The sequence below is a fragment of the Saccopteryx leptura genome, chromosome 1, assembly GCF_036850995.1.
Source record: "Saccopteryx leptura isolate mSacLep1 chromosome 1, mSacLep1_pri_phased_curated, whole genome shotgun sequence".
NCBI lineage: Eukaryota > Metazoa > Chordata > Mammalia > Chiroptera > Emballonuridae > Saccopteryx > Saccopteryx leptura.
In genome coordinates this window covers 317884944-317905521 of record NC_089503.1, presented here as the reverse complement: position 1 = coordinate 317905521, position 20578 = coordinate 317884944, and the positions used below count along the sequence as shown (strand labels likewise).

General features: G+C 53.4%; 1 protein-coding gene across 1 annotated transcript in view; it reads right to left on the bottom strand.

Moving 5' to 3' along the window:
• Positions 1–20578, bottom strand: part of TBC1D22A (TBC1 domain family member 22A) — a 214955-nt gene that overhangs the window by 9950 nt on the left and 184427 nt on the right. The window contains exon 12 of the mRNA XM_066358713.1: positions 13069–13164. Coding sequence (XP_066214810.1) covers positions 13069–13164 — 96 coding nt within the window. The remainder of the gene's footprint in view (positions 1–13068; positions 13165–20578) is intronic.

Below are 20578 nucleotides of genomic sequence, written 5' to 3'. Positions count from 1 at the left end.
GCTCTGCTCTTCCTGCTGGGAAGCAGCCAGCCAGCTCCCTCCATGAGCAGCCAGCCCAGCAGGGCTCCGCAGGCCGCAGCGGGGCAGAGACACCCACGTACCCCAGGCTGTGCGTGCCCAGCAGCGGCTGGCATAAAGAGGGCTCAGGCAGCTTATGTTCAGTTGGCACCTTTGCTGATAAAACCAACATTCAGAGACCTGAACAGGCGCCAGACCAGCAGCTCACAGAGCAGGGACATCCGTCCTAGTCACAGAGCATCTCCCGCTGAGTTCTTTGGAAACTAGAGGACTCTGACACTTTAAATTAAGATACCAGTCACTCCCTCCCCCTACTTCCCAAGAAAACACCACAAAAAAATCCAACTGTCAAAGAAACTCCCCATAATTAAACATGAGCAACAAAGGGAAATCAAACCCCTGAAACAGACAGTTGGTAAAAGCCTCAGCTGACTTTTATCTTGCAGAATCCTGGCGCATGCCCCCGATGAGGGCAGCAGGAGGGACCCCGAGGCATCTGTCCAGAGAGCCCAGCACGAAGCTGGACTGCCGGGGTCAGGGGTCAATCTCTTTGACCCCTGCCAGGAGGTGTCCAGATTTGGGGACAAGCCCAGGGCCCAGCCCAACTGTTCCAGGACAGCATGGGAGCGCCTGGTGCATGTGCTCCATAGGAGATACATGGCACCAGGTAGCCCATGGACTACTCAGCCCAGCCTCTCACTTCAGAGCTGGGTGGTGAGAACAGGCTAACAAGTGACAGTGGGCCCTGACCCTGGCACTGGCATCCCAAGTCCTGCTGCCACCTCAGCACCAAGGCTGCTGCGGGCCAGCAAGTGTGGGTCAAGCTGTCACGGACGGGTGAGCCATCTCAGCACAGAACCACACAGCATGTGGCCCAGCCCCGGGTTCAGGCCCAGAGCAGCAATGCAGAGACCCAGTCCCAGGGCCTAAGGGCCAAGCCACCGCTCCCAGGCTAAGGGCTGCAGGTAGGGAAGCCAGGCAGGAGCACCCCCAGGCCTGGCCCAGAGGCCACCCAAGGGACATCTGCAGGTGATGAGATGCTTCCTGAAACAACCTCACACACAAGTCTCACAAGCAGGTATATCCATCTTAAAATAAGTGGAGACAACTTGGCCAGCCAGGAGAAACACCATTCAGACTGAGCGATTTGATGTTTTCAATTGATTTCTAAATACACACAGCTCAACTTCTGCCCAAAATTATGTCTGCTGCTTCCAACGAGGGGAAATTGTGTTAGAAATTGCTGGGCCGCATCTGGAGCATCATTGCACTGCCAGCTACCCGTCTCCAAAGTGACAGAGGCACCATCCACGGTAGGCATGAAGACATGACTGTGTGGATGTGCATGCAGACGCACAGGCTGGTGCTGAGCGGGAGGGTCTGACCAGGAGCGATGATGTTAACAGGTGTTGTCACAGTATTGGACTCTGTGACAGGTCACAGGCTGGTGTGCACACTCCAGCAGGAAGTTTATCACAATGGGATTATCTGGACACAAACTCAGCACTGAGCGCTGCCAGAATGCAGACATGCCTGTGTGCGAAGGTGCCAGCAATATGGGGCCACCAATGTGTCCAACCACACTGATGCCTGTCAGGAAGCTGCCTCCCAAAGGGGGCTGCAGAGGAGGTTGGGGCTGGCTCGGCATCCTGAGACACCCAGGTGGGAGTGCAGGAGCTGGTACCCCCAGGGCAACACACACGCCCTGAGACACCCAGGTGGGAGTGCAGGAGCTGGTACCCCCAGGGCAACACACACGCCCTGAGACACCCAGGTGGGAGTGCAGGAGCTGGTACCCCCAGGGCAACACACACGCCCTGAGTCACAGGATGGGGCCCCCCAGCCAGAAGCACGGGAGGTTTACATCTGCATAAACTCCTGCCAGGAGGTGCACATCTGCACAGGGTGGGTGGGCAATCTGGGCGATGTGGCCAGTGCCCAAGGCTAGTGTGAAGGGTTCCTCCAAGATGTTTCCTCAGTGAAGAGCCAGCAGTCACATGGACAGCATGGATCTGGGGGACCAGCCTCTAGAAGCCTCAGTGTCCTGGTGTCTAACTGGTCACCAGATGGGCCCAGAGATGACCAGGCACCCGCAGTGGTAAGACGCATGAGGTTGGCTTCCGGCAAAGTTTGGTGTGGGACTCATAAGGGCCTTGGCCGGCCAAAGGGCCCAAGTTCAGGCTGGGCCACCAGAAGGGATGACCAGAGGCCTCGAAGCTGGCTGAACAAGGCATCTGAGAGGCAGAGAGCTGTCCACAAACACCTGGACAGCTGCCTGATGAGGCTCCCAAGGACGTGCCAACCCGGACAAGAGGAACAGTCTGCTGGGCAGGGGCCCGAGGGCCGCAGACACACGTTGCTCACAGCTTCTCAGGGAGAACATGCCAACACCAGGCCCCACTGGAGGTCACCGCTGTCCACTGCCTGACCCAATGCCCCGCAAGGCCAAGCACCCAGGGGTAGGACTCTGTGTCCTCATGTCCTCAGCTGGAACTCACACAGCACACAGCCAGCAGCGGCCAGGGACACTCACTGCCACTGTCACCAGCCATGCCTCAGTACGCGAGGGCGGGAGGTGACCCTGAGGTGCCCTGCCTCAGCAATCTCTCGACCAGGACAGCGGGTTCCCATGGGGGATCTACGGGGTTCCCACTTCATGATGTGAGGATGACAGTGGTGACTCTCCATGGAGCACCTGTGCCTCCCTCGCAGTAGTGACAACCTTGAGACACTGGGCCCAGTGAGGGGGCGGTGTAGTCTTGACTGCGAAGTTTGCTGGGCCCGGAGGCACTGAGTGGGGAGAGACCCCTGTTTTGGGACACAGAGGGTGGGGCTTGGGGCAGTGGCATCCAGCTCCCCAGAAGTCAGCGAGCCCTGGGAAAGATAGGGATGAGCGGGGTCCTCAGCTCCCTGCTCAGGAGCGGCAGCCAGCCCAGCCGGGGTGCCCGCAGTGTTCCGGTGGCCTGGCTGGCTGGACCTGGCCGCCCCGCCAGCCCAGCTGAGAACCAGATACATTAAATGAGAAAAGAGCAAATATTTTTCTTTGCATGAGGAATTAAAGGATCAGTGCAACTTCTTTCGTGTGCTTTATCTCAAAAAACAAACACCCCAAGATTGAACTGAGAAATCCTATCGTGTTTGCCCTGAAAATCCTCAAACTAATTAGGTAACAAAACGCACGCCCTGCACAGACCCAGGGCTCTCTGGATTGACAGTGGCTGCAGGGCAGCCCACGCTCCTCGTGCATCCCAGCTCGGGTCACACGCTTACTGTGTTCTGCTCTTCATGCCTGCATGGGGCGGGGGGGGACCAGCGGGGACCCAGTGGCTGCATTCTTTCCTTCACGCTGGACCCTGCACAGGCGGAGCCCCCACCGAGAGCTGCTCTGCCCTGACGGGGAGCCAAACCTGGGAGCTGTGACGGGACGGGGCTGGTGCACATCTGTCATCACACCGGCTGGTCAACGGCTTTTCCCACTGACCAAGGTGAGCTGGATGCCAGAAAGCAACTCCCACAGGTGTCTGCTCACTGGCACTCTCTGGGCTTAAGCATTCTGGTCCTGAAAAGGGAGGGCTCAAAGAGCTAAGTGGCCCCGCACAGTCCCACAGGGGCGGGTGGCCATGAAGTTCTAGCTCAGACTCCAGAGCAGCCGGGGCTCTTTGTGCCTGTGGCCCGAGGCTCTGGTTGCCAGAGGCACGTTACAGCCTCAGACACTAGAGGTCTCCTGCCACTGAACCTAATCTCCTAGGAAGGACCCAGATGGGCCCTGGGGACACAACGTGAGGCCACTGGACGCAAGGCAAGCAGTGGAGACAAGGACAGACACATTGGCTACAGAGTCAGACAAAAGAGGAGTGCCAGCCCAACTGGACTGCCCCCAGCATTGTGTTTTAGGGTCTTTTCACTTCACTGAGCCTCATTTTCCCCCGGAAGCTGGGATCCAAGAACCTCAAGGCCACTCACTACTTCCTCTCCCAATGCCCAGGCCCAGGCCCAGGCTTTACACACTCCTACCTGACTGACCAGTGCACTTCCCAAAGGGGCCTCGTGGCCCGATCAGCCAGGTCTAGATGGAGGCCTGGGAATGTGTGATAGTCACATCAGAAACCAGGCCATGGTTAAATGAGAAGAAAAGCACACAGGAGAGTGGGTGGAACCACCAGGGGGTCCAATGGGTACTTTCCATAAAGAAGGCCCAGGAGCTGGGTGGTCAATCCAGCTGATTTTGGTTCAACAGGAGCAGCCTCGGGACAAGACCTAGGAACACAACTGGGGGACATGGGGGCGGGGGAGGGGACAACTACTCTCCTGGGCCATCAGTTCCCATTTGTTTTCTCTTTCATCCAAGATTTATGCAAAACAGCTCAAGCCTTCACAGCCATGTAAGTGACAAACTATCAGAGTGACACCATCCCTCCAAGTCTCACCACCTAGAAACACCCTCGAGTCTCACCCTCAGTCAGACCTTCCACAGAAGGGTGGCCATAAGCCCTGGAAGCCCAGGGGGCTGTCTACAACAGTATCTCTGCCAGGCAGCCTTCCCTACACCTCTGGTCAGAAGCACTTCCCAAGGTGCTCGGGCCCACCCTCAGGCAGTGTAATGCTATTTCCAGACCAGGTTCCTGCAGGTGTCCACAGAAGGCTGCAGACTGGAGCATGTGACAGCTGAGAGGGAAACACTGCAATAAGATCCAAGATGTAATTACATTGCTTCAGGGACTGAGCAGATGAGCCTCTCCAAGTTTATCTGCTGTAGATATCAAATACCATTAATGAGATAATCAGAGCCTTTCAATAAACGATCTGAATGGTGGGCCTAATTTTTTCTTTAACAGTAAGATTAATTCCTGGGCAGAAACAAGCAAGGGAGAGAAAGGCCTGTGGAAGTACAGCTCTCGGCTGCCCTTGACCCCACCTGTAGGCGGAGTCACCTGAGGGAGGCACAGGCAAGAACCCTCTGGGAAAGAACAGTGCTGTGCCCGGGGCTGTGTTCCAGGCAAGAGAAGAGGGTTGAGTCCTGGGTTAAAATGTCAACCGCCCACTAGACAAGAGAAACTCCTTTAATGAAAGGAAGGGGGAGGGAGGGAAAAGGCCACATCCTTTGGGTCCCTTCCAGGAAGGATGTTCGGAGCCCACGGTGGTACTCAGGATGCACTTCCCTGCGCAGCCTGTCTAACACTGCTGAGCAGTGAAATGTCACAGCGTGGCACATGCAGCGCTGACAAGGGCGCACGGGCATCACACCACAGCCATCCCTGCAGCCACGCTCGCTGTCCTGGAGTGACCTGCCAGCAGCAGGAGGTGCCCAGGCGGAGGGCGCAGGCCCAGGAGCAGCCCACAAGGCACAGCCTGGAGGAGCCTGACCTGTTCCCGCTGAGACAAGGAGTGTCCTAAAAGCCACCTAGCAGAACCACGGGCACTGTCCCAGCAGCACGTCAGCCCTGCTTCACGGGGAGCTGGCTGCGTCCGGGGCTCCAGTGGTGCGATAGTACGGGACGGGACGACAGCATCGGGGCTTGGGACAGGGTCCCTGGGAAGCGGCAGAGTGGGCCCTGGGCCTGCGCCTGGCACTTAGACCCTGGGCTGCCCCCGCAGGGGCGTGCCGCCTGCTCAGTCCTGGGCCGACCCTGCAGAGGCTCCCCTATACCACCACAAGCATATTAACATGCAGCCATCACATACAGTTTCTTATAAAAACATGGAAGGATTTTTATAATTTTGCTTTGGAATTAGTTGCAAGCTATTTTTTTTACTTAAAAGTGGCCACGACAAATTATAACCCACCATTTATGCTCAACATCATCAAATTTATATGAACTCAAAGTTGGACAGTTAATAAAATGGACGGGATGTTCCTCTTTTTAAAATATTAGATCTTTTTATTTAATGTTTATTTTTTATTGATTTTAAAGACACACCACACCTCACATGGCCACGTGGACCCACACCACGCCCCACGCAGCCATGCAAAACTCACACAAAACTGCAGCAACCCATGGAAACAGAACCACCCACTTAAAAGATTAGTTTTCAACTGACCCAATTTTGTCTTTAAAATGTCTTGAAATCATAAAGAAAGAGACAATTGATCTTTACTTTGGCATTTCATGACATTTGCTGCTTCAGACGAGCACAGGATGAAATACAAACCCAAACAGAGCCATTAACCCACTGAGGGCCACCCAGCACTGCAGGGGAGTCATCCCAAAAGAGACAGGCAGCCCGCGGCCACTCCTGTGCCCCATGGGCAGGACGTGCCTGTAGTGGAGGGGAGGGTGCAGCAGGGCGTCAGGCAGCAATCGGTTTGTCCAAGAGGAGGCTGGACCTCCAGGTGCCGGCATGAGCAGGCACCTATGTATCCAAGACTCCCGTGCCCTGGGGCATGCCCCTCCACCCACACCCCCACCATGCACGGCGCAGGACAGTGGGCTGGGGTGGCCAAAGAGAAACAAAGATGCTTCCCTGTCCTCCCAGAGGTCCTGGCTAATAAGATGACAGAGGGACGCTTCTCGGCCTACCCGAGATGCTGACACCTCAGGGTCGTCAACAGCACACTCCCAAGGACAGAATGCTAGAAGGGACAGGTCCCCAACAGATGCGCCAGTGCTGTTTTCTCTCCACTCCCCACACAAACTCTAAAGCTGCAGTGAACCGTCAGAGCCCATGTCCAGCAGAATGACCACCCAGGGAGTGCCTGCTCCAAGGCCTGTCCACCAGGAACAGGCTGTGTTGCCACCTGTCCTCTTGTCTTTGCAAACCACAGATGCCTGAAAGTTCTTTAGCATTCTTCCCAGTTTCTCTACCTTAGACCCCTGGAGGCTGTGGTTGGCACAGTGAGGGTGCCAGCTGGGGCCATGGCTGGGCTGTGGAGGACCCCCAGGAGGGCTGGTCCCAGGGACATGGAGGCCAGTTGGGAGAAGGCTCAAAGGTTGCCTACTGGACCCAGCCCAGTTTGCACACAGCTCCCACCCGGTCACTCAGAAATTACCTCATCCAACCCCTGATGACACAGAGGAAATGCAGACACCGAAAGCGACCAATGGGCTGGATAAAGTAGACTAAGAAGCCTCCACCATGCTGCTAAGCCAAGGAAAGGGGCGGTCTCAGCAGCACTATGCAGCTTCTGAACCAAGGGTGGGGTGAAGGGTGGGGGGCGCGCAAGTGTGTGTGTGTGTGCGTGTATGTGTGTGTGCATGTGTGAGGGGAGTGTGTACTTGTATGTGAGTACATGCATGTGTGTGTGCATATGTGAGGGGGTGTATATGTGTATGTGTGCATGCATGTGTGAGGGGGCATGTATTTGCGTGTGAGTGCATGCATGTGTGTGTGCATGTGAGGGGGGTGTATTTGTGTGTGAGTGCGTGCATGTGTGTATGCATGTGTGAGGGGGTGTGTACCTGTGTGTGTGAATGCACGCATGTGTGTGTGCATATGAGGGGGAGGGGAGTGTATTTGTGTGTGTGTGTATGCATGTGTGAGGGGAGCATGTATTTGTGTGAGGGGAGTATGTATTTGTGTGAGTGCGTGCATGTATGTGTGCATGCATGTTTGTGCGCAGAGCCCACTCCCCTCCCTCCCCACACATCCCAAGCTGCAGCCTTCAGCCTTCGTCCAGGAAGAATTATGAACAGTTCCCAGTGTACACAGGCACCTCTGGGCACTGAGGGTCCTCAGGCAAGCAGGACCCACTTCTCACCTCTAAGGGCCACACAATGTGTGCATATATGTGTCTGTGTAAGCATACGTGTATCAGCCAAGGGATCTCAGGACAAAGGGACACCCACCGTGGGGCCCAGAGGAAGGTCAGTGACCGCAAGGCCCAGCCTCATGGGAGTGCCACCCCAAGCCAGGCTCCTTTTGAGGGGCCTTCCTTCCTTCCCTTGGGCGCTGGCCCAAGCGAAGAAACCATGCTCTCCAGACAGAAAGGATGTGGACTCTGCCACGGTTGTGACAGCACAGAAACAAAATGTCCATGACTGTACTACCCAAAATGAAATAATGCTAAAGCTGGTTTGTTTCTGTTGCTTTTCTGTGCACATAACACAAGCAAAATTGGAGTCATTTACATGTGTGTACAAATATATGTACACAGATAGGTGTATTTTCTATGGGTGCATGTATGCAGGTGTGTGCAGATTCATCTGAATGTGTGATGTTGGACGCATGTACACACAGACGCTTTATATCTATATGTATGTAGAAGATAGTGTGCGTGCTTTACATGTGTGTAGATCATGTGTGCACTTTATATATGTGTGCACCTTATAGGCATGCATGGATGCAGGTTAGACACATGTACACGTGGAATGTGTGTATTTTACATGCATATCCGTACACAGATGTACTTGCACGTGTTTAAGTGAACATACCTATGTAGACGGATATAACTGCAGATCAAGCTTTCATGCACACATAGAACATTTTCTCACGTCATTAACTATTATTCGCAGATATATAATGAGCTCCGGTCATTACATCACAACCAGCAGGGTCTCATAACCTAGTAAACTGCTCTCCTAAGGCGGCTGTTTAAGCACTGACAGCTCTGACAACCTGTTTTCCCACAATTACAAAAAAGGGAATTACCAAATGGAAGGCAAGGCCCCTGACACAAATCAGTCACGGGCTCTCCAGAAAGGTCAGGCAGCACTGTGCCCTGCAGGAGCACAGGACGGGCCTGTGTTGGGTCGGCCTCACTGAGACACACTGGTGAGGGCACACGTCTGTCTCCATCTCCAGTTCTTCACTACGAATTGGAAGACGCATTATGCTTGCTAGACCGTTACTGTCCTCATCGCTGCTTCCACAAGGACACTTTCATTGTGGTTTGTGTGGGTTCTTTGTGACAGAGCTTTCTCTGCTCTCACCTGCCTTTCAGACACACCTGCGGCTTCAGGCTGTGCTCACAACAGGCCGCCCCACAGAGCGCTGGCACTGTCACGAGTGAGGTCCTGGGCTCTGGGTGCTCCTGTCACAAAAGCAATCTAAATTCTTTTGATTTGACCAGATGAGTGGTTGGGAATTCTTGGGGGAGGGGGCTTCCTTTCATGCCTGGTGCATTCAAACCTGGGTCTCAGACGGCAGGAACCACAGCCAGTCTGTCCACTCTGGTCACTCACCTGGCTCATAGGTCTTACCCAGGCAAAGGGTCTCTGACTGACCTGCACTGGCCCCCTTTCCTCCTGCACCCTGTGCCAGGCTGTCTGCACAGGGAGGCAGTGGAACCTGCCAATGCCTTCAGGGCACACACGGTTACAGCACTAGTTCACGCTGGGAAGGGCCCCATGTTCAGAAAGCCCATTTTTCACATCCACAGTGTGTGCGTGTGTGTGTGCATGTGTGTGCCTGTGTTTGTTCATGCTGGATGGTAGGGAAGAGGACCCTGCACTGGACACTGGCTATTCGTCTTGCAGAACAGAAGTGTAGTGGGGTTGAAGCAGCCGTCCCCAGCGTCTCCCCAGGGCTTGTTGGTTGCTGGTTTGAGATATTCCTCAGGATGTTAAGGGCAGGACTCTTTTATTCCTATTTCATTAAGAGCGGAGTTGTTTTTTCCCGTCTGGTAAACTCGGGAAGAGCAGCGCTGACTCTCTCCAGGTACCACCTGTCCCAGCATTACTCTGTGCTGGGCATGGGCAGCAACGAGAAGGGCAGAGGTACCATGCACCTGGCTTGCGAGGGGCCAGCTGCGGGGTAAAGGCTGACACTTGGCTGGCACCTGGAACTTGGCTCTAAGACAGTCCCTAAGTGACAAAGCTGTGCCTCCATGCCAGCCTGCCCAGACTACTTGTACAAACAACAAGCTTCTAGGGACTCAGCTTTCCTTCTGGGATGGTGGAGAGTGCCCCTGTGACCTGCCCCCAATAAAACCCCTGGCTCGGGGTGTCCACGGGGCTTCCCTGGGCAGAAACATGGCAGTGCCCCCACTGATAAAAGGAGCACACTCCACGTGGCCCCGAGGAGCCTGGGCTCTGTCCCCTCACCAACCGAGCTGTGTGCCTGTCCTGTCACAGTGACATATCTCAGCCATAAGCATAACCAGGGGCCGAGGTCGTAGGCCCTTCTAACGAAGTGAGGCCCCGACAAAAGTGATTAATAAATCATACACCAATTCAAAATTCCTGGTGTAAAAAATATTTGCCTAGAATATTTTTATTCAATATAGTAATGGCTTAAGTTTTCGAGAATTTATGAAGGATGTTTGTTTATACTGTAAGTGAAATTAGATTCCAATATCATTTTTATAGGTGCCGACTTTCATGTTAATGAATATAAACAATTCCTCTACTCAATATATGCTCACACCTGCGCCTCCCAGGCCAGGCACCGCACCAGGGGCTGGGGGGCCTGCTGAGCATGACCCACCCCAAACTCACAGAGCCTCATACACACACCTCTCCACATGGAGAATGGGAATCAGACACACAGCACCGCGCCCACAGGGGTCACTAATGATTAGATGGAAACAGGCCGGGTGGAGTAGGGGAGACAAGAGTCCAGGGTCCGGCTGTCAACACTGTGCTGCGTTCTCTACTTCTCTCTCCAGCTGAGCAGCTCGTACAGCAGAATGCGCTTTGCAAGACTGAAAGAATTCCCTGGCAAGACATGCTCTGGCCTTAGAACTATAATGAAAAGTAAGACTTCTGACAATGTTGGAATTTATCCCCAAATTGTGGATCCATTCAGGTTATAATTTCTGAACCTCATCTTGAGGCAATTTTGGCATTTATCTTCTATTCAAATCTGTAAATTTCTCCTTTGCTCAAAAACAGTGAAGGATTGCTATTTTCACTCATGTTGTTGGTTCTACTTAAGAAATATTGGTCTGTTTTACAGACATTATTAAACACTCCTCTGAGACGTACTTAAAAGTTTACTTAGCCTAGCGTGCGGAGGACCCGGGTTCGATTCCCGGCCAGGGCACACAGGAGAAGCGCCCATTTGCTTCTCCACCCCTCCGCCGCGCTTTCCTCTCTGTCTCTCTCTTCCCCTCCCGCAGCCAAGGCTCCATTGGAGCAAAGATGGCCCGGGCGCTGGGGATGGCTCCTTGGCCTCTGCCTCAGGCGCTAGAGTGGCTCTGGTCGCAATATGGCGACACCCAGGATGGGCAGAGCATCGCCCCCTGGTGGGCAGAGCATCGCCCCTGGTGGGCGTGCCGGGTGGATCCCGGTCGGGCGCATGCGGGAGTCTGTCTGACTGTCTCTCCCCGTTTCCAGCTTCAGAAATGAAAAAAAAAAAAAAAAAAAAAAAAAAAAAAAAAAAAAAAAGTTTACTTAACTCGGTTTCTTAATCTGCTCACTCATTTTTACTAATTCTTTTGTCTTTATCATAAGTTGACTTTATTTTCTCCATATCTAACTTTTCCAGTTAAAAGGTGGGTTTATTTTTCAGATGCTTGTGAACATGCTGACCAGCCTCTGCCCCAGGCGCTAGAGTGGCTCTGGTCGTGACAGAGCGACGCCCCGGAGGGGCAGAGCATCACCCCCTGGTGGGCAGAGCGTTGTCCCCTGGTGGGCGTGCCGGGTGGATCCTGGTCGGGCGCATGTGGGAGTCTGTCTGACTGTCTCTCCCCGTTTCTAGCTTCAGAAAAATACAAAAAAAAAAAAAAGAAAGAAAGAAAGCGGTGGCACCGCACCCTCCCTGCCCGCCCACACCCCTGAGAGCCTAGCAAAGCTTGGCCCCATCCAGCACCTGCACCTCCATGCTGGGCCCATGCTAACACCAGGGGTGCCTTTTTCTGGGAATACTTCCTCCTCCAAAAATGATTCTGTTCCCATGGAAATGACTCAGAGAACCACATCATTTCCCACAGGACAAATTATAACTCTGCAAAGTCAGGGGCTTTTAGAGCCCCTCCCTGAATGTTCTGATGCTGGAGACTTGGGCCAGGTCCTCAGGCACTCTGCTGTCTTCCATGGAGGCAGAGTCACTTTCCTAAAATGTCACAATTACAGGCATAATCCCCCGGTGCTCACCCGGAGGCCCAGGTTGTTTATGTAATTTCTGTTTCCTCACTTCCTGTCCCACTTAGTTCCATTCTCCAGCACACACTGGGATGTTCACACTCGCTCTCACTCAGCCCCATGACGGCATACACACTGCACCGAGTTCCGGGAGAGGCAGGCTCACCGCTCTCCTTCACCAGCACTCTGCAGCCCTGGGAGTCCTCGCCGCGGTGCTGCTGGGCTGCGCCTGTCCTCTGCCTCTGACAACCTCAACGCTGGAGCAGAGCTGCGAGGACCAGCAAACACCTTCGCCAGCTGCCCAAGTCACACCCCTAATTACCACAGGGCAGTGTCTCCAAACAGCAAACCGTGTGTCTCTTTAAAAAGTGGGACAAACACAGCAGCTCCCCATGGCCCTCAGCAGGGACATGCATGGAACAGGGTACCACCATGTCAAGGCAGCTGCCTAGAGCTACCGCCTCGTGACCGGAGCCGGCCTGCTGGCCTGCCCTCATCTGAAAGAGCAGGGTCTCCAGAGGCCGTGCAGTGGACAGTGGACCAGCCTGTCAGTGGTCCCACTGCTGTGTTCTCTGCATGGCACCCTACCCTCCCAGGGCAGGGGGCAGAGGGACGGCCCACCCAGCACATCGGGTGACGCGGTCAGAACCCACAGGGCATCGGGCCATCACCCAAAGGCATGCTAGGCGTGAGGATGGAGCTGAGCACGCAAACTACAGAGCCCCTGGGTGGGGCGCAGAGCTGCTGACAAAGTGTGAGTGTGGCTCTCCCACTATGTTGCTGAGGAAATGGTGGCTCAGAGGTTAAACAACACACGTCCCAAGTCACACAGCCCCGCCACGCCCCCAGGGCACAGCGACACCACTGAACATGCAAAGACTGGCTCAGGGGGTGTCTCGGGGAGCCTGCGACACAGTCACACTAATGACACTGCCCACGGGACCACACCAGACCGGCAGCCTCAGTCTGACAAGCACTCGAGCAGCCACACGTTCCTAAGCCCTTCCACAAACAACCCTACGCGCTGAGAAGCGATAAACTCTCTCCACGCAGAAAATCAAACTTGGGTATTTGAAAGGCATTTACTTACTTGAAAATCTCTCTCTTCTAGGATCTCTTTCCTCCATCTCACGAGAAAAGCTGCGCAGACGTACAGGTGGAAGTGAGAGAAGCCCTCGGGCTCAGACTACAGGAGAAAAGACAAGGCGAAGCATTAGTGTGCAGGTGGTGCCGGTGCAGAGCTCGGGGCTGTGGGGTTTCGAGGGGACCAGAGTCGGGGGTGCTGACCGCTTCTCCTGAAGGCCAGAATGTCCATGTTCTTGTCTCATTAAATCAGCATGATTTACTCCTTAAATACCAGCCATACAGTGAACAGGACATGAACAGCAGACCAGTTTTAGGCAAATTCAAAACCAGCCATCTGTTTCTCCTGCACAAATGGCATCCAGCGATAGAAGGCCCCGTGAGCTGGGCGCCCATGTCTTGGGTGGCACAGGAGCCCCTGCCCACGCCCACACCCCTGCCCCTGTCCCGCAGCTGGTGGAAAGGGGACGCAGAGCAACTGTGGCCGGGCCCGTCCTACATCCAGGGCCTTGCTCTCCCTGCGCTCCCAGGGACCGAAGCTGACTGAAGTGTAGGCGGGGAGGACACTGCGCCCCCCTTGAGTCCTCACCCTACAAGCGTCCTCCACCCAGCCCTCCTGGTGGCTCAGCTCTCCCCTTCTGGCTGGCTCCCCTTCCTCGGAGCCCCTCCGTGGGGCACCTGAGCTCAAGCACACACCGTCCCCTCTGCACTGGGCTCTCAGGGTGCTGCCAGCCCAGCTCCACCGTGTCTGCAGGCTCCGGTGGGATGCTGTCAGCAGCTACTGATAAGTAAAGCGTGCAGTGCACAGGCAGAGACAGGCTCTGGAAGACAGGGTGAGGGAGATGAATGGGAAATGCCAGGGACGCTGGGGGGACTTGCCATTTAAATACAGAGGTCATCACCCACGGTGACACGTGAACAAAGACCCACAGGGGGACCATGCAGCAAAGCGGGGAGGAACGTGAAGGCCCTGCAGCTCAAGACGGCCCTGGGTGTCCCAGAAACAGCGAGGTCATGAGGCTGCAGAGTGGGGCGGGAAGCTGAAGTGCAGGGGAAGGTCCAGACTCAGGGCCTCATGGTCACTGGCTGGTTCCCATGACCACCGCAGCACTGAGCAGAGGGGAGACCGTGCCTCCAAAGGGTGCCTCTGGCTGGCAGGCTGAGGTCAGATGTGGGACTGGATGGGTGGGCTCAGAGACCTTGGAAACCATAAAGTGAAGAGGTGTCAGTTCCTCAGACCAAAGGGCAACTTGCAGCTGGCAAGAGGAGGCCAGACCCTGGGTCAGTGTTGAAGGAGAGCCACACGTATGCTGAGGAACCTGAGGTCCGGCGTGAGAGAGAGCCCTGAGGCCAGCACCCACGCCTCTGGCCTGAGCAGCCGGGAGGGCGCAGCACCGTTCCCAGGGGAGGAAGGGTCTGTGCAAAGTCTGCAGGTGGAAAGTGGGGACTGCTCTTCAGACGCCAGTGAGAATCCACCTGGAGTCATCAGATAGGCAGTTGGACAGATGAGTCCAGATGGCAGGAGGGCAGCCCTGTGGCCCAGGCCACAAGTATATGGAGGATAAAGAACCTCAAATGAGTGGCCAGGGAGCCAGGGGACACGCGGGAACATGAAACGCTGCAGGAAGGTCAGGGTGAGAGGAGCAGGGGCAGGGAGCCGGGATTTAGCAGCACAGAGGTCACGGCAGGCAGGAGGGCCGCCTGGAGCATGTCAGAGAAGATGACAAGGAGGGACACCAGGGACAGGAGTGCACCCTGTTTCTAGTGTCATTGCATCTGCTGGAGTGTCACACCCTGATAATGCCATGTTCTCTGCTCTGGGCCTTCCTGTGGACAGCACTTGGCAGGTTGGGACAGTTCCCTCCACTCTCACTTGCTGGAGCTCTTGCCACAGAGGCTGCAAAATTCCATCGAGTGCTTTCCCTGCATCAGCGAGACTAGACGCAGCTGCCTTCCCTGAATTCGGTGATGCCTGAGTTACAGTAACACAACAGTTTCTTCCATGTATAGCCTCTCTGGTTCCCAGATAAGTGCAACTTGGTCACAACGCATCACATTTTTTAATTGCAGACAGGTCCTACGGGCTATCTTTCCCGTAGGATCTCTGCATTTCCCTTCCCTGAACTGCTCGTGGAGTTGAACTCCTCCTGTGTCCACATCAGCGTCCGTACAGACTGGAGTCCTTCCCTGCAGGTCTGTCCCGTGTGTCCTGTAGAAAGGGCTGCCCAGATGTTTTCAGTGCTGCTAATCCAATTTCTATACGGTTATGAAATGCTTCAGACTTTTTCAGATTTTTAGAAATCTTTATTTTCTAGGTATTTGCCATCTAAGTTTCCACATCTGCCAATAGCTATCTATTTTCCCTTAAGCCTCTGCCACATTTGTACTGACGCCCTACGTGGGGTTATTGCTCCACTTTCGCAGGCCTTTCTTCTTGTCAGTTATCAGCCATGCCTGACATTGGTCCACTTCATCATCTTCTCAAAGAACCAACTTTTGATTCGGTTATAAATCGGCTGGTCTGCATATTTTGTTCGTTTCTGGGGTTGTCTTTACTGTATTCTTTCTTATCCTGATGTTTCCTCTTCCTTGAGGGTGTTTTCTATGCAAACATGTAGAGTGGCCCTGACTCATTTGGGAGCCCTCCGCTCCTTCTCCAGAATGAGCTTGTTAACGTTGGCTTTTCCTCAGTTCTGATTCGGACAAACCTGAGGCCGCGCTCCCGTCCTGGAGTTCCATGTTCACTGCTCCACAGTGTCAGTGAGCAGTGTCCTCCTCACCCTGGTGGTCTAAGAATGTTCTACTTTCCTCCGTAACTTCCTTGTTCAAATCGAGACTGATGAACGCCCACAGCCAAGGCCAGGAGAGGCAAACTCTAGCACCTGCATAGTCTGAAGGTCCCCAGGTGTGTCTCCCGCCCGCAGCTTGTGAAAACCGGGCTCTGGACCTAGAAATTAGTTGGCAGATGCCCCCAGGTAAATTCCAGCTTTGATGTTGCTTCTTAATCTCTCTTGATTGACATTTTCTCATGTTTTCTGGTCTGTAATAGTTGCTGTTCCTTTGAAGTCATGGTTTTGTTTTTCAACATAACACTAGCATCCTTTGGTTTATTCTGTGGCAGGATGGGCCTTCTGGATGCCGAGTCTATCACTCTGCCAAGAGGGAAGCCTCAGCCCTTACTTTTCTTTAAATCAGTTCGCTTCTTATAACCTTAAGTGGATCTCTTCTATAGCTTTGTAGTATAGATCTGATGTGTAAAATACAGGCCTGTGTGTCCCCATTAACAGTAGACACAGCGTTGAAGTTTAAAGTGTTGTCTGTGCTGGAAGTAAATTCAACTAACAATTCAAACTCAGTGAGGCTCAGGCCTCTGTGATGCCAACCCAGTCTGTAGACTGACCCACCTGCAGGCCGGTCCTCACACCATAACCAGGACACCCATTTGTGCTGACCCCCCAGCCGGCTGGTCCCCACACTTTAACCAGGACTCCCGTTCTAACTCACTGGACTCGCACCATGTCACTGTGCTATTCAAAGATGGCCATAGTCTTTAGCACAACATCCAAACTCCCTAATGACACACAGTCCCTTGACCTCCTGGCCCTGTCTCACCTGACCTTGGACCCTCTCCCTTACTCGCCAATGCCAGACCCTTTCAGCTTTGCACCCAGCAGGGAAAACTTGGCTGGTTTTCCGGGCCTGGTAAACCCTAGCCATTACTCATGGTCCTTCCCGTTCCTCCTCTTCCCAGGAACCTGGCTAGGTGTTATCATCTTCAGGGCTCACATGCCCCATCTCCCCCATCTGGGCCTCTCCAGCCCCAGCCCCATTGCAGCTGGCAAGAGGAGGCCAGACCTTGGGTCAGTGTTGAAGGAGAGCCACACGTATGCTGAGGAACCTGAGGTCCGGGCGTGAGAGAGAGCCCTGAGGACAGCACCCACGCCTCTGGCCTGAGCAGCCGGGAGGGCACAGCACCATTCCCCAGGGGAGGAAGGGTCTGTGCAAAGTCTGCAGGAAGGGTCTGTTTAGAGGTAGACTGAAACCACACCCCTGCCCATTAGCCCAGATGCTGGGGCACAAGGCCACTCCCAGGCCCCAGGCTGAGAGCACGCCAAAGAAGACACGCCTGCTCCTCTCAAACACTGAAGGCGACCCACAGCCCACAGAAACGTCTGCTCACAGGCCTGTGGGGCCAGAACAGGCAGTGCTGAACTCGGAGGCGGGCTGGAGGGAGGGCCTCAGGGGACTCGTGTTCCTGCCTTCGCTGTGCCAGCTGCCGCTCCCTTCACCAGGGAGGATGGCCATCCACGGGCCAGCTCTGTGCCCACCTTGCTGGACCAGCAGACAGCGCTGGGAACTCTGTACCCCAGCCCATTTCAGTCCCAGGAGCCTAGCATTGCCTAAGTGGACTGTTTGTCTTTGGTGACTTGGCAAATTACATTAAATAGCAATTTATGGAAAGCAAGGCTTCTGCACAAGAAAACTCTCAACCTGGACAGTAAATGTCAGCACATGGGCAGGATGGGGCTAGGTCTCAGCCCGGCACATGTCACAGGCCACCCCAGGCCCATGCTCGCTCAGAATATGGGTGCTCCAGAGCCCCCCGACGGGGAAAAGCTGGCCAAGGTGATCAGGCGTTCCCAGCGAGTCAGGGGAGAGCCAGGGCAGGGGAGAGCTGAGGTAGAGACACACAACAGGCAGGCAGTGTGGGAGACTGCAGAACTTTCACCGTGGGAGAGGAGGCACCCAGAATGCTTCTTGGCAAGGACGAGCAGTAATTTTTGGAAAGAATGAGAAAGTTCTCTGAAAGGCACATAGAGAAACCACTTTAAACAGAAAGATGAACCAGGTTAATGGACAGAAAAAAATCCACGCTGAAAAGATGTGAGCTGCCTTCTATTTTAACTTATAAATTCAGTGTATTTCTAGTAAAAACTCCAACCAGGCTTTTCTGTGGAATCAGAAGCCCGCTGTAAAGTCAACGCTGATGAGCAAAGGGCCACAGGCAGCAAGACTGCGGCAAAGACCGAACAGTAAGGTTCCAAGGCCTTTGTGAGACTAGGAAAGACCACGCTGGCTCGACCCAGGGCACAGCTGCTGCGGTGGACCAGACGACAGATGCGCCATGTCCACGTGGGTCAGGTCAGGGAGGTGGCGACAGGTTGTCCAGTAAAGACACCGAGGCCACTGGTCAGATCCAGAATTTAAGGTGGATTAGAAAGTAAGTGCAAAACCAGAAAACCTTAAAAGCATATGAACTCTACAAATCAATACACTTGACTTCCCAAAAATTTTAAATTGATGTGTGACAAAAGACAGCATAACTAAGGTACAATCACAGACCAGCAAAAGAGATCTGCAGCACATGTATGAGAGACATCGGGTTAGTGTCCAGAATGTGCACACAAATCTACCAGGAGTCAATAAGAAAGAGATGAATTGGGTTAAGGATGTGAGCAGCCGCGTGGTCAGGTCAAACAGCAGAGCCACTCACACACACTGGTGACCAGGGGCATGCAGAGAGAAATGAGCCAACATGAGATTAGGTTCCTGTTCTCAAATGCGCACAACCTAGAACTTATGAGGACTGGCATGCAGACGAGGACATGGCTGGGAGGCGTCCTGTGCATATGGCGGAAGGCAGTCTGGCAATACCTAGATGTTCACATCCCCACAGCCCAGACACGTCCTCAATCAGCACCTCCCACCCCGGGGAATAGGGCATGTACAAGAATGCTAGGTCGAGGTCTGTTTTTAATTTCAAAAAACTCAGAAACCCCTTCAGTGTCTCTCATGGAGAGAACGTATAAGTTCTGGCACACTCGCTCATACAGTGTGAAACCACAAAGCGTGAAAACAAACAGAATACCACACAGCTACATCCGTCGATGTGAATAAACATTACAAATACAAAGAGCATGTTGCAAAAGAGGATTTGAGTGCGATGCCATTTTTTAAAAGTCTCAGGACATTCGTTGTGATGGTGCATGCTGTTTAGGGGTATATACTGTGTGGCAAAAATATTAAAGAATGTTTAGAAATAATAGAAAGCTTCCTCTGGGAAGGGAAAGAGGAAGCTTCAATGGTACAAGTAAAATTTAATTTCTAAATAAAAATAAATAAAGTATGAAAGCAAAATGAAAAAAAAACCTCACATCTGAGGCCCTGGCTGGGTAGCTCAGTTGGTTAGAGCGTTGTCCTGATACGCCAAGGTTGTGTGTCCGATGCCCAGTCAAGGGCACATACAAGAATCAACCAATGAATGTAAGATAAGTGAAACAACAAATTGATGTTTCTCTCTCTCTCTCTCCCCCTTCCTCCTGCTCTAAAAATCAAGAAATGAATTTTTAAAAATTTAGATTTGACAAAGCTGTCAAGTATGTACACAGGCATTCGTTAGTTAGCTACACTCTTCTCTATAATTAAAATAAAAGGACTGGGACTAACTTGAACTGTCTTTTGCAGAGTCAGCATGTGGCTTGTCTATGTGGACAGACCACCGTTCTCTACAGCCCCAGGCCCTAGTGGACACTCAGACCATGTGGCCACAGAGGACACCCATCCCTGGGTTCTGGCCACCAGGACCCTGGACAACCCTGCTCAGCACCTCGTCCGTGTCCGGTCCGGATCTGGATCCAGGCCTGGGTCCAGGGCATAGGCTGAGGCAGCCCCGCCCCCAGCCCTCCATCCACCTCCCGTCACCCTCCTTCTCAGGCGTGTCAGTGCTCACGAGCACAGCTGGGACCACAGCGCCCTGGCCTGGATCCTGGAGAGTCAGGACAGGCGGCATGACACCAAACTGCGCCCGGTCTCCCCACCTCCCCTGAGTGACTAGTCAGCGGCAGAAGGAGAACCCAGATACCTCCTAACATTCAAGTTTCCTTAAAACTGCATTTCAGGCTCCATGTGGAACTAGTTGTGCTTATAACACGAAAAAATTAGAAGTTCAAAAGGACTACAAATTAAATGCAAATTACTTACTATATGACATGCTCTTTTTAAAATGCAAGAGATAAGTCAAGAAAACAGTTTTCCTTCTTTTTTTTTTTTTCCTAATAGAGAAAACATAATAAAAGGGGACTATTTTTCACCTTTAATTGCATCATTACACTTTTCTTGTAATTCCTGGCACAGATCTAAAAATGAGCGGCCTTCTGGCATCGGGATATCTTCCTGCATCTGCGTGGCTGTGTGGATGTATTTCTGAGGCCATTCGAATGACAAGAATTGTTTCCCGTTCTGTGCTCGGATTCCAGAGCACCAACTTCAGCTGTGCAAGCAAAATCTTCGCCACGATTTCCTCTGAAATATTCATCACCCGGCCGCCGCGCGCCACGATTACCTGCCACGGATGCAGAGCACGCGCCGTTTAGCATTCACACCCGCATCCCGTGTTTGGGCATGGGCGAGGGACAGAGCTGTAAATCACAGCTCATTATGCCGACCCTGGCGCTTGACGAGCCCGGTGCCCAGCTAGCAGCCTGGGAGTGACGAATCTATTATCTCCACGCCAGGCT